The sequence below is a fragment of the Tetrahymena thermophila genome (assembly GCF_000189635.1).
Source record: "Tetrahymena thermophila SB210 genomic scaffold scf_8254378, whole genome shotgun sequence".
Classification (NCBI taxonomy): domain Eukaryota; phylum Ciliophora; class Oligohymenophorea; order Hymenostomatida; family Tetrahymenidae; genus Tetrahymena; species Tetrahymena thermophila.
Window position 1 is genome coordinate 48,489 of NW_002476162.1, and position 13,812 is coordinate 62,300.

General features: G+C 23.8%; 5 protein-coding genes across 5 annotated transcripts; 1 reads left to right on the forward strand and 4 right to left on the reverse strand. All coding sequences in view use genetic code 6, as the record gives it.

The window, feature by feature from the left end:
* Nucleotides 1-200: 200 nt before the first annotated feature.
* On the reverse strand, nt 201-1,988 carry TTHERM_00614820 (DNA polymerase epsilon subunit B; the record flags this gene model as incomplete). Its single annotated transcript, XM_001024651.1, has 1 exon — nt 201-1,988. The coding sequence occupies one exon, from the start codon at nt 1,986-1,988 to the stop codon at nt 201-203; it is 1,788 nt and encodes a 595-aa protein (XP_001024651.1).
* Nucleotides 1,989-2,942: 954 nt separating this feature from the next.
* Nucleotides 2,943-7,772, reverse strand: TTHERM_00614830 (dual specificity phosphatase domain protein; the record flags this gene model as incomplete). The annotated part of the gene is made up of 9 exons (XM_001024652.2): nt 7,494-7,772; nt 7,252-7,380; nt 6,932-7,077; nt 6,160-6,589; nt 4,407-6,038; nt 4,084-4,341; nt 3,652-4,033; nt 3,517-3,595; nt 2,943-3,465 (listed from the first exon to the last, which is right to left on the reverse strand). The coding sequence occupies exons 1-9, from the start codon at nt 7,599-7,601 to the stop codon at nt 2,943-2,945; spliced, it is 3,687 nt and encodes a 1,228-aa protein (XP_001024652.2). The 5' UTR covers nt 7,602-7,772.
* A 915-nt stretch (nt 7,773-8,687) lies between these two features.
* On the forward strand, nt 8,688-9,218 carry TTHERM_00614840 (hypothetical protein; the record flags this gene model as incomplete). Its single annotated transcript, XM_001024653.1, has 2 exons — nt 8,688-8,831; nt 8,898-9,218. 2 exons carry the CDS (start codon nt 8,688-8,690, stop codon nt 9,216-9,218), a joined length of 465 nt encoding a protein of 154 aa, XP_001024653.1.
* A 107-nt stretch (nt 9,219-9,325) lies between these two features.
* TTHERM_00614850 (hypothetical protein) lies at nt 9,326-12,595 on the reverse strand. The gene is made up of 15 exons (XM_001024654.2): nt 12,305-12,595; nt 12,063-12,245; nt 11,926-12,009; nt 11,693-11,866; nt 11,562-11,642; nt 11,330-11,509; nt 11,015-11,104; nt 10,863-10,955; nt 10,727-10,800; nt 10,427-10,667; nt 10,287-10,373; nt 10,187-10,237; nt 10,016-10,129; nt 9,654-9,733; nt 9,326-9,598 (listed from the first exon to the last, which is right to left on the reverse strand). Exons 1-15 carry the CDS (start codon nt 12,511-12,513, stop codon nt 9,456-9,458), a joined length of 1,884 nt encoding a protein of 627 aa, XP_001024654.2. The 5' UTR covers nt 12,514-12,595; the 3' UTR covers nt 9,326-9,455.
* A 293-nt stretch (nt 12,596-12,888) lies between these two features.
* Nucleotides 12,889-13,725, reverse strand: TTHERM_00614859 (dienelactone hydrolase family protein; the record flags this gene model as incomplete). Its single annotated transcript, XM_001470971.2, has 3 exons — nt 12,889-13,006; nt 13,073-13,422; nt 13,477-13,725. The coding sequence occupies 3 exons, from the start codon at nt 13,723-13,725 to the stop codon at nt 12,889-12,891; spliced, it is 717 nt and encodes a 238-aa protein (XP_001471021.1).
* Nucleotides 13,726-13,812: the final 87 nt, after the last annotated feature.

A 13,812-nucleotide genomic window follows, 5' to 3' on the forward strand; every position in this document is an offset into this window, starting at 1 on the left:
AATATTAATTTACAGACGCAATCTGTCTCAATTTAGTCTTTTTTTATTTCCTTCTTTTAATTATTCAAAAAAAGAAGAAATAGTAAAATTTGTTGATAAAGATTTATTTTTTTGCAGTCGAAATCAAAATATCTTTTTAAAATTGCACAAATATAAATAAATATGTATTGTTAATTGATGAATATTTATAAATACTCTTTTCACAAACAATATAAATCTACACGAGTTCTTTCGTGAATAGGAATGTCAGAATCTTTGAATAAAGTAATTATAGCAAAATTTCCTGCTTATGAGCCATCACGTATAACATAATTAGGATTTATGACGACGGTATTATAGATTTTAGTTGCAAATTTTGGTAGAGATGAAGGAGAGATAATTATATGAGGATATTATTCTAGCTAGTAGTCAAAAGGGATGTCAAAATCATTTATATTAGGAAGTTTTACAGTTTCTAATATTTATTATGAATCTTGTGGATTTCTCATAGGATATATGGAGTACAAATTTTATTAATTCATAAGTGCTTTAAAAGTAAGACGTGATTGCTGCATGTAGGGAATCTTTTTATCTAACAAACTATTTTAAAGAGTGATCATACCGACATCTGAGTTAGCAATGTAAACTCTTAATTTATCAATATCAATATAAGCTGGATTAGAGTAAGAGTGAATAGAATTCTTATGTTCAGAAACTTTAATTTCAAGACTCATTTAAGGAATAGAGTCAGTGGAAAGAATATCGCGAGTAGAAGGGACAATGATTATTTAAGTTTTTCCTTCTAATTCCTTTACAGCTTTTTCAAACAAGGAATTTTACAATTACTCAAAAGTATATTCTTTGCTATTTATTATAATACTGCCATCTTTTAAAATTTCATTCTTTATATCTAAAAATGGTCCAAGAAGGATAAGAGTGCTTACTTTCTTAGTCTTTGCAACATGAAGAATGTTATCAAATGATGTATATTAAGTAGACATAACAGTAGAAAAAGGACCTGCAGCTACCATGATAAGCTAACTTTCATCTTAGTTCAAATTATCAATTTTTGGATGTTCTTCATCAGTTATTTCCTTAATGTGATCTGTGATTAACTCACTTACTACTAATTCTTCTTTTTCATTTATGATACCTTTAACCATCACTATCTAATTAGGAAAAAGAACATTGTTACCAAAATCAAAATCGTTTTCAAAGACGAGATCGAAATATTGATTTCTATTAAGTTCTATCCTTAAATTTGTTGTATTCAAAAAACCATTTTCTGTCGATATCAATCTGCCAACCATTTTTACTTCTTCTGTCTTAGAGTAAGAGCTGACATCATTTATTAACTATTCACCGTTAACTATAAATTAACTGTAATTTTGTATTTTGAAAGTTAGGATCCTTTATTCGAGATGTTTGCGAATTTTATCAATATTATTTGTTAAGTAGTTAGGAATTTTATTAGGATCGTATTATTCAAATAAATCGACAATAGTCATATTGTTGGAATTCTAATGCTAATTTTTTTCGAAGTTTACCTAGGGAAGGTTACTATTATATGAAAAACGTTTTGGGTCTAGCATTGATTCCTTTCCTAACTACTAACGCAATTATTCTTCGCAATCAATTGCTGCATTATTTGCTTATTAAGTAGATGTCTGTTTTTTGGCTGAAGAAGCTTTAGTAAATAAATCTGCATCACCTTTAATAATGTCTATATTTTTTTAAACTTCAGATTCCTTTATTTTTTTAAAATTGTCATTTTGAGGTTTTTTGATGTCCTAATTAAGCACATTCTTCTTAAAATCCATCAGTTAAGCTTCAAGAAACTTTTACTTGCTATTGTAAATGATTGCCTCCAATTAAAAGAGCCACTTTTCCATTAATTACTCATCATCTAATATTCCATTGCTAATAATTAACTATTTCAATTATTAAACTGCATTTTGGCTTAAATTAGCAGAATCAATTTCTTCTAATATTTTTTCAAATTCTTCCATTTTGCTATTCACTAGTTTCTACTTTGTAAAATATTAATTAAATTTGTTTTTATCATATATCTTTTGACTAAAAAAATAAAATACTTAACATCCCGTAAACTGCTAACAAATTAAATAGAGGTTTATTAATTATTCACTAATTTGATTGGAACATATTTAAATTTGGCGCGGTATTATTTCTCAGGCGCCTAATGTAAACTATTTAAAAAGGTTTAAAGCTATTAAGTAGAATTAAAATTTTATTGGAATCTAAGTAAGTTTTATGACATGAAAAATTATATTTAAAATACGTTGAAAATAAAGAAATTTTATTATAATTTTGATAAAATTTAATTTACTAAATATTTACAAATAAGCAATTACAGTAAAAAAAATATTTAAAAAATTAAATTAGGAAAGAATAAATTGAGATGAATGCAAAAATAATATTCTTTTAATAATATACATTTATTTGATGAAAATATAAACAAAAATGAATGAATATTTAAGGAAATTTTATTTAAATTATAGTTTAAAGTGAGTGATAAATATGTTTTTTTTTGAAGTGGTTTTTTATTTAATCTTCTGATTATAATTTTAATTATATTTATCATTAATTATTATATATAATAAGTATTTATTAGCTATTTATTTTTAGGTGTATTTTTGGTTATTATTAATTTAAAAGTTTATTATTTATTGGTGATAGGCGATAGCTTGCTATTATGGAAAATTTTAATTTAGGTCATATTTTTATAAGATTAAATAGTTTAAGCTGATAAGTACTGATTTTAAGAATAAAATAGCCCTATTTTACTTAATCACTTTAATTGTAGGAAATATAATACCTATGTTTTATTTTACCATTTAGTTTATTTTTATTTTAGCTTTTAGCATTTTGTTTTTAATAATAAATATATTTTCATTTTCATTTTCTAAAAATAAGTAAAAAAGTTTAGGCATAAAAATTCCCATTCAAAATTTCCAGCGAGGTTTATTTGATTAAATATTAGAGTTAAGTAAACCGCTGCTCACTGTGAATATATTATCAGATTCTGAGCTGATTGCATTTATGTTTGATGATTGCTTTAAGTAGTCTATTTTTTAATCTACAAAAACATTTTAGCTAGGCTAAATTTGATTATATGATAAGCTACTTCCAGTGTTAGTGTAGTTTTAATTTAAAGTCAGAGCTTAACCAGGAGAGTTACTACGAATACGATTTTTACTTGTTCCCAATTATTTTTGTTTATCAAGTTTATTTTGAAGACCTTTTTAAAAATTTTATTATTTTGTTATTAATGAAAAAAAGAAATCTATTTTGAAATTACTTTAAATATCAGGAGAAAATGATCTATATTAAGGTGTCTGCTTGCCAATACTCTGCTTAGAGAGTACATTAGAAGTTCCAATTGTAAGACTCTCTTTTAGCTTCTATGTTTCCATAAAGTTATTTGTCATAGGTTAGTAGACTGTGTAGGGCTAAATGTTATAATTCCTTTTAAAATAATTATTTAAAATTAAAATTAATTTATTTTTAATTTTTTACTCTTTTAAACTCTTATCAAAAGATTACTAAGGCTTTGATTGAGGAGGCTTGCTGATCAATGATGTCTTCATCGTTTGACCTATTAAAAAATAAGTAAAGATATATCAATTGGCTAAAATAGTCTTAATTGGTTACTTGAATTTATAGGAGATTTATTTGATGAAGGTATGATATTGCTATATTTATCATTTCCATTTAAGGTTTCAGAGTTCAATCCAGAAGATCCTGAAGTTATTTTGTTAGAAATAGTTTGAGTAAGTGAAGAGGAAGAAGGAGCCTACTAGAGATCTTAGCTTGATAGGTTAGACTAGTTTATTGATGTAGAAAATTAGTTGTAGGTGTTACTAGAGAATCTATTTGAGTCAGATGTGGAAGTTTATTAAGATTAAACATTACTATTAATGCTGTATTTAGTAAGATTGGACTACTAAAATGATTTGCTCAGTGAAGTATTAATCGTACTATTTGTGTTGTTAGTTGTGCTTGTTAGTGAATTTTACTCTCTTGGTTTTAGAGGCTTTATCAAAAAAACAATTTAAAAAAGGGTAAAATATAAATTTAATTTACTGGTCTTTCATTCTTTATGTATCCTTTTGTATTATTGTTGTTGTTACTTACTGGGCTTTTATTAGTCTATAAAAGATTTCCAATAGCTTATTTTGCTTATGATTGAGAACTTAAGTAAAGGTTGTCTGTATTTTTGAGATTGCTGTTGCTGTTACTTTAAGTATCACTGTTATGGGCTGATTGAGTTCTTACATAATTATTTTAGAGAAGAGGTTTCTCAAGTAAATTATTACCCTACTATATCTAGGAATTCTTCATCTATAATTATAAAATAAAATAAAATAGTTTAGAAAAATGGTTTTTTTATTATCAATTTTAGTTACCTCATTATTTAAATAGCTAAATTAATTTTTTTATTGCTGAAGAAGACTTTCTTATTTTTCTTTATTAGAAACTGATGATGGTCTATTATTTGCTTGTAGTTAGTAATTCAGTTTATTACTCTAGGGGCTTCTTTCTTCATCAAGTTTTTTTGGTAAGCTATTGCTTCTGTAACCACTTTAGATTTAAAGGTTCTAGGAAGAGCTTTTATTAGTTTGGGGATCAGTACCTAGCTAGCTACCAAAACTTGTGTTATTTTTTTAAAGCAAACTCATATTAGAACTATTGTTATTATTGAGAGTTGTATTGCTTTGTTTTGTGTTATTATTACCTTATGGATTTAAATAAGTTTAGATAGAGTTTTTTGCTGAAAGATTGTTTTTATTTCCCACAGAATCTTTTTCATTATCAAAAGCCCTTAAACTGTTGCTTCTAATCAAATTTGTAGTAGAATTTGTATTTGAAGAAGATGAAGAATGAGGTTATTGCTGTTCAAGTATCTTTGAGATTAAATTTTATTTTTTCTCTTGCATTTAAGCACTTTGAGGTGGCATCATTTTATTACTTTTATTCCCACTGCTTGATCCATTACCAGCGCTATTGGAAGTCTAAGCTATTTTTTTATCATTTAAAGTGCTGCTCAAAGCATTTGTAATGCTTTTTTAATTATATGGTGAGGTTATTGCTGATGAACTAATACTTTTGCTTCCACTGTTATTACCTGAGTTTAATGTTAGGGAATTTTAAAAGGTAGTTGAATTTTTGGAAGAAGTATTTGCACTGTTAAGAGCCCTTAGTAAAATTTCACCCTAAGTCTTTATTTGCTAAGCGCTGCTTGTAATAGGATTTGGAATATTTAGGTTTTATTTATTCTCATTATTATTTAAATTAAATTACACTGATGTATTGTTATCATTAACTCCAGAAGTATTAGAGTTATTAGCCTTACTAAAATTATTACCAATATTCAAAGTTTAAAGCTGACTCCCACTAATATTACTATACTATTGGGAATTTAGTTAATTTAATTACTATTATTATTACTAATATTACTAAGCAAGTATTCCTGTAGATCCTGATAAGGCTCCAGATTTGTTATTTAAACTATTAGAATTTATTTGCTGATTCTAATTATTAATAGGAATTTACTATTAGAGGTGTCTTATTTGCTAAGAGAGAAGAGGTTAATGCTGTTGAAAGCTTGATTGCTAATTAGTATTTGAAGAGTATTATTAAATAGACTAAGAAGATAGTTGTTAACTGTAATTGCTATTATTCTTGTTTTATAGTAAGGAATTACTAGTTCCATTAATTTATTAATTTTAAGCATTTTGAATTTAATTTATGTTATTAATACTAAGATTATTATTTGAATAGAAGTTACTGTTGCTTATATTATTACAACTGGAAATTTCTGTCTTTTATTAGCTAGAGTTAAGTAAGAATGATGGCTGATTTCCTAATTAAGAAGCATCCTCTACAAGTGTTTTGACACTTTTGTTATACTTGAGCTATGGTCCAAAAACTCCTATTTGTTTACCACTCATAGATCTAGTCATTCCATTTTTCTATTGTTATTAGTTTTGCTATAGCATAGCTCCTTCACTTCCCACTCTACTGTGTTTATTAGATCCCTTTTTAAAATAAATTTTAAATAATCTTAAAGACAAAATTAAAGAATGCAGGAATAATAGAATTAGAAGGAGCATGAAGTAGTAATTCTTAAATTATTGTTAAAGAAATTATATTTTATACCTTTAGACAGGATTTAATGGGTTTCTTACTTAAAGATGATTATCTATAATGCTAAATAGGATTGAATGTATCAGGATTAGGAAAGACTGCTACATGCAAATCACGATTATGATGAATATCATTCCAAGTAAGCTTATCTTTTTTTTCTTTTCTCATCATTTACAATTATATTTATTCATCTGAAAAGATATCAGCAACTGGTGCATTTCTTGAATTCAAAAAGGTATTTCTGATTATTAACTCCTCAACATTTACGATTCCATTTGGAAAATAGGATATTTCATTCCAATCTTGAATCATAGCTCCTGCTCCTGTAATTTAGAGTTTTTTTGATAAATTGGTGAGTTATTAAAAAAAGCTTGATCTAATTTCTAAATCAGGTCTTCTGGAATTTAAAAATTCAAGTGTTTTTAACAAAGCCCAATTATATCTATTTTATTAATATTATTTTTAAATTAACAATCACATTAATTTTTTATTGCAAAAGCTTGTGTATCATTTTTAAATTTGAAATCAAATTTGCAACACAAGCAAATAATGAATGTATTGAAATCTAATAAATACACAAACAAACGCTTTAAAATTTCAAAAAGTAGCAGAAATAGAAGTAGTTGCTGTCAAATCAAATTTAAAATAAATCAAATTATTTCATTCAAAAAATTAGTGATTTTAATTGAAATTGTATGATTTTTAATTGGTTTATACAGGCAATTTATAATAAAAGCGGAGCTAAACTTTGATAGAAAAAAGAGATATTATTTTTTTTAATTACTTTTTCATAAAGTAGGATGCCAACACACAGCACGCGCGGCTCTATCCTTTGACAGAATGCACAAGAGTAGATTCACCTGCTTCGGCAGCTTCGTCTATAAATTTTACTATCTCATTCAAGATCTCATCTTATTCATCAAATAATATCTAAATCATTTATTTAATATTTGCTTTAATTAACTCTTCAAATAATAATTAATTTTGCTCGATGAAGTCATTAATTTTGAAATTTTGGTAGGATTATTTTGAAATTTTATAAAATATTCGCACCAAATAAAATAATAGTCGACTATGATATTTTAGAATAAACATATTTATTACTTATTAATCACTTTAAGTCCAAGGAAACGTTAAATACATAACGCCTATTTGTTCCCAAATATTGCCTATGCTTTGCCCTGCACAATTAATAATGTGAGTAACTTTGTTAGTAATAACAAACTCTAAGTCCTGTTTTTAAATAATATTATTAACAACGCGAAAGATTAAATTGATGTGCTTGGCTCTTTTATATTTATTTTAATAGCTAAATAGCCAATATAGCTAAATTTAAAATATATTACTTAAGCAGCGTATTCATCTCCTATAAATAAACCATCTTTTATTTTAATAGCCCCAATAATACTATGCTGCTCTTCAATGGGATTTTATTTGTTATTTTGCATATTCATTCCCTTTAAATTCTAAAATGTCGGTAATCTTTTACAATAATCTGTTTTAATAAATGCACTCTCTTAAATTTATAGATAATATCCGAATGCTCTTGGTTATATTTATTGAAAGGTTGATAGCTAGCTATTCAGAATAATACTTTTATTGCTAAATCTTTTCTTCTTGCTTTTTAATTAAAAGTTTTCTTGATTATTTGATTTCAAAATTTGATTTATTAACAAATATATAAATAACATTAGGAGAAATCCAAATAATTTCACTTATTTATTTGAAATGTCAATTTTTATGATTCCTATTCAATTAAATAACCAAAAAAGGTTTCCTTCCATTCAAAAATTGAACTAATATAAACTAAAATCGCTTGTCCAGCATATTTAATATAAATCTTATTAAATTACGTTTAAAATCCTTAATTGATTCTTTCAAAAATCATCTATTTTATTTGAATTGTATTTTCTTTTTCATAAATTTAAAATATTTTACTGAAATATATGATTGGTTCTCCTCATTCTGTCTGGTTCCATATTTTTTTAAATTCTATGTTTAAATTTTTAAAAACAAACTTAAAAATATTCTAATTTTGAAATTCAAATAAAATTAATTTTTATTCAATCAAACATATCTAATTCAAAAAAAATGTTATTAAACAAATAAACAAATAATTATTATTATGAAAAAAATATCTTTTGAATAGAAAAAGCTATCGAAATTTCAATAATAAAAAATATAACATATTTCATTTGCCTTTATGCAAATTAATAAAATTATTAAATAACTTTAGTGGAAGAATTAAAGGTGAATTCTTAATCATAAATTTATGATTATTTTTGCTTGTTTATTATAGCTTAGTTAGAAAAGGACGCAAATAATTAACTAAAAATATATAATATTAATACACAATATATTAATAAAGTAAAATACTGACTTTTATCACAAGTTATTTCCTTTTCAAAGATAGAATTAGCAAACACAATAAAGCAAAAAACAACTCTAAAACCTTAAAATTAGCACTTTTATATAACTTAATTGTTAATTTTTGAATATAATTCGTAAAAAAAAATAATTTTAACTCAATTACTGAAAAAATGAGCAATAATAATAATAATAATAACGGGAGCTATCAAGAAAGCAACGATGATGATTAATCAGATGATTATGAAATGAAGCAATCTAAAAATTTTGGTAAAGCTATGTTGCTACCAGTCAAAGATCATTTGTAAAAGCTTGAAGTAAATATTTTAATTGAGTATATGCTTAATTGAATTATTTTATAATTATATCATATTATTAATTAGGATACTATGAATAGAGTGCAAAAAGATTTAGAATAAAGCCGCAAAGATATGAATAATTTAAAAACAGATTTAGCACATCTAAAAAGTTCTTAATTTGATGGATTCGGAGATATTTCTAAATTCGTCATGCATGAAGTAGAAAGGTTAGGTAATGATTTAAGAAAACAAGGAACTGAAGATTTACATGACACAGACTTTTTAAAAATGTAAGTAAACTAGCTTCTTGCTGAAAAGTAAAAGCTTGAATCGACCACAGATATATTAAAATTAAGAATTGTAAATACAGAAAATGATGTTGGCTTTCGTTTTATCTACGACTGAAAAATGTTATGAAATAATTAACTTTCAATTTACTTTGTGTATTTCTATAAATGTATTGACAATGAATCAAAGTATATTTTTTAAATAAAAAGTAAAAATAAACAAGATACAATACACACAATTAATAAACTAATTTAAATAAAATCATAACAAAAAAAAGTAGATTTTTTGTTTATCATCTATTTTCATAAAACAATCTTAATTTGCAGAATAAATAATTAATTATAAATTCATTACTCATGTGTATAAATCGTAATAAATAAAAAATGGATTATAAACCAATTAATCTCTTATTTCATTATTAAAAGCTATGATCTTATAAAACTCATACTTTAACCCTTGAGAGATATCTTTCAAACCTTAAAGAGTTTGCAATCGATCTAAAGAAATATGTTAAAATTATTATTATATTTTACTCAAAAAATTTATTTTTACCTATTTCACTTAAATCAAAGTACCAAATTTTTGAATCTGAATCAACTATTTTCTTGATTATTTAGATTACCTTCACTATTCTATAATATTTTAATAGAAATTATTAATGCTAAATTTTTAAAGTTTTTAATTTAGCTTAAAGTATTAAATTATTTGATTTTTTTCAATATTTTTATAATTTTAAAATTAAAATAATTTAATTTGATTATATTTTTATGGTAAAATTAATAAAGAACTACAAGTTTGAGTTTTATTTTTTAAAATAAGAATAATTTAATTTTTGTTAAAAAAAATAAAAAATTTTCAAAAGTAATAATTTATTATGGAAACATACAAATTTAAAGAAAGATATAAATATTTACTATTCATTATTCAATCTATAGAGCATAGCAGGGAATTCAAATTTCAATAATTTCTTTTATTTAGACACCAAATTATCAATATAACACAGAATGTTAGATATATTTGTCGTAAAACTATTTTTATTTATAGAAAATAATGATGATAATCTGGATTTTAAATAATGTATTTACATTTTTCCATAAGTAATCTAACAAAACTAATGCTCTAAAGCTATTGTATAACTAATTAAGTATTATTTAATAAAATATTTTTTTAAATAAAAATATTTACTTTGAAATTTTTATGTCAATTATATCTAATAGTGGGCAGTTATTCACTAGTTTCTCAACATATTTAATGTATTTTTCTGAATTTTATCTTTCAAAAATTAAAAAATAAAATAAAAGCAACAACTTAATAAAATTAATTACATATTAGAAATTTCAATTTTTAAATATTTTAGATGAGGTAATTATTTAATGTGCTAGAAGCAATTTAAATGCATCACATATGTTTTTATCACTAGATGCTCAAGCTATTATAATTTATTAATTTGAAATCCTAATTCCTCACCTTACTAAAATTTTTCATAAAACCCTTTTAGGATAAGCTTTTAAAGGTTGATCTTAGAAGAAAGAAGTGAAGGTAATAATTTTGAAAAGCTTTCACTCTCTTATATTTATAAAAGCATATTTTTAAAACTAAAAGTAAAACATTTAAGATAATTTTACATCTAATTTTCAAAGATAATACTCTTAAATACTCATCTTAAGAAAATTTCAGTTCAGAACAAAATTCTTAAATACTATTTATTTGGTAAAAAGCTAATAATACATAAAAATTTAAAAAATTAAATAATTATCATACAACAATAGTGGTAACTTCACCTAAATTTCTTTTATCTTTGATTTATTATTTAGTAGAGAAATAATATGAGAAGGCTCATTTTAAAATTCAGGTCTGTTAAAAAATTAATTAATTAATTATCACTATAAATAAGATATTTAAAATTAAATTACCCTAATTTTAATTTGATTTTCTATAAATTTTAGATTTTCTATAGAGACTAAGCAATTATTGATGCGTTATCGTCACTCATTTTATTTTATCTTTTAATTTTTATTTGAAATTCATTTTTTAATTATTTATATAAAATATATAATTGGTAATTTTTCTTTTCTACACTTTATTAATTTTAATTTATGAATTGTAGAAAATTTTTAAAAATAACCTCAATAATTTATTTTATTTTTTTGAAAAACAATCCTTATTAATGAGAGAATATGGAATGAAATTTAATTAAATAAAAAATGAATGAATTAAAAATAAAATACCTTATTGTTAACTCCAAGTGCTTTAAATTCTATAAACATTAAAGCCCTTTAGAGAATTCTTAAGCTTCACCAACTCTTATATAGATTTTTTCTAATAATATAAATAGGTGTTTTATTGTTTTTCCTTATTTCATTCCCATCCCAAATAGTTTCAAAGAAGTTGAGTTAGTTTCTGCAGAGCTTTAAATATACGTTTTAGAAAATAAAAACAAAACTATTTTCTAATATTTACAATAAATTTAGAATTAATGTCTTCAGCTGAGAGGTTTTGGAAAAAATTTTTCCTATATTTACATTTTAAATATCACATTCCCTAATAATATTTTTTTACATTAAAATAATCCTCCTTTTATATGTTTTTACGAAAGATTTAAGTAAGCAGTTTGCAAAGTATCATTTTATGATATACCATTTATAGCTGATTAAATGAGGTTTTAATCTGAATTTAGTTTCATTTAACCAAAATCTAAATATAAACTCTTTAAACTTTTGTTATTTTTTAATCCATTTTCTAACTAATGGGGTTACGAAGCTTTTCTTTTCATGTAAATAAATACTTATATATTTCATAATAACCATTTAAATAAATTAATTACTCTAAATATAAAGAAATATGCTATAGGTATTTAGATTGATTTAAAATTAAACTTAATTGTTTCATTGAATCTCCTTCGAATTTCCTTTATTTAAAAAATAATTTTAAGAAAGAAGTTAGTTAAATTTATATTCTTACTTTATTTTTAAACTTAGGTATTAAAAATATTGGCTATTTAACTAAGGATAAATTATTTTTTCTAAAGCAATTATATTTGCTTGCATATTGCTATCTAAGTTAAAGAATCTTATTATTTTTATGTGGGTTGTGCTTTTAAAATAATTTTCTATCTCTGTTAAGCATTCGCTGCAGTAATATGGTCTAAATAAAATTTATTTTGAGTATTTACTTTTAAATTTGTAAAAATAATACAAATTTACATATCAGAGATATCAATATCTTATATTAAGTTTTTTAAATTTTCATTAAAATTATTTGTGTTTTTGCATTTTGTTTAAAAACTTTTGTTTTGTCTGCTACCTATCCAAATCTCATCACACTTTTCATTAAAATTATCACTAAAATACTAAATTTTATTATGCACCTAAAAATAGTTTCTTAAAATCTTTTTAAAATTTTCTTCGTTCATTTATTATTTATTCTTTTTGTGTTCAATTTATGGATATCTTTATTTAATTAGAATTCCTGCTTTTTTCAATTTCTGATTTTATAATATAAGATATTTCTGATTAAATATTTCAATAATTTTAAGCGGTTTATTTGATCAATTCTTTACAAAAACAATATAAAATAATAATATTAGTAGAATTAGTCATAAATTATTTGCATAATTATCACTTATCATATAAATATAGTAAAGCATTAATTATAATTCATAAAATATCTATTTTAATAACAATTTTTAGAGTTTTCAAATAACAAATATTTCTATACATTTAACTATATTATTACTTAAAATAAACTAGCTTTAAAGTTTATAAATTATTATTTTAAAGCTTTTTATTCAATTTAAATGCTTCTAGAAGAAGGCAGCAACTTCTTCAAGAGCTTTATGAGCTACATCAGCATTGTAATGTACTGAATTCTAATTCATAAAAGCATGTTCACCGTCCTTCCATAATCTATATTGTTTTTTGAATAAAAATGTATTTATTTTAAAATATTTAAAATTTTATAAAATCTATTACTTGAGTTCAAATTGAAGCTTTAATTCGTGGGCTTCCTTTTCAACTTTTCTAGCAGTTTCGGGATCAGAAAATCCTTTTGAAGTGTCAAGCTCTCCAAAGTGGGCTTGGACTGGGACGTGGATGTTCTTCAATGGGAATTTAGTCAAATCAGGAACACCATAAAAGGGAGCACCAGCACTAAAAACTTGTTAAGTAGTAGATAAAGCAGCAAATGTCAATGCACCACCTAAGCAGAAACCAAGGATACCAACCTTAGTACATCCTAATTTCTCCTTAAGATGTAAGGCAGCTCCTTTCATATCAGCTACAGCACCTGTCCAATCCAAATCACTGAAATAGTGTCCTGCTTCCTAAAAAAAAGAAAATTATTGATTAAAATGAGAATTCAGACAATTAAAAATTACTTCTCTGTTTTTAGCACATTTTCCTCTATATACATCAGGCACAATAACAGTGAATCCCTTAGCAGAGAATTTATCAGCAGTGATGCATAATGATTGGTTCAAGCCCCACCATTCTTAAATTAATACTAAACCATGCTTAGATCCGCCATTAGGTTATGTCAAATATCCCTTACCATCTTCTCTTCCTTCAACATGGAAAGTAACGTTGTGCTATCCTGCAGTAATAATTTCAGTTGCAAGTTTATCCATTTATTATGTAAAACTAACTTTTTATTTTTTAATGTGTTTTTGATAAAATAAATAATGTATGTTAAAATAAATAAATAATTATTAATT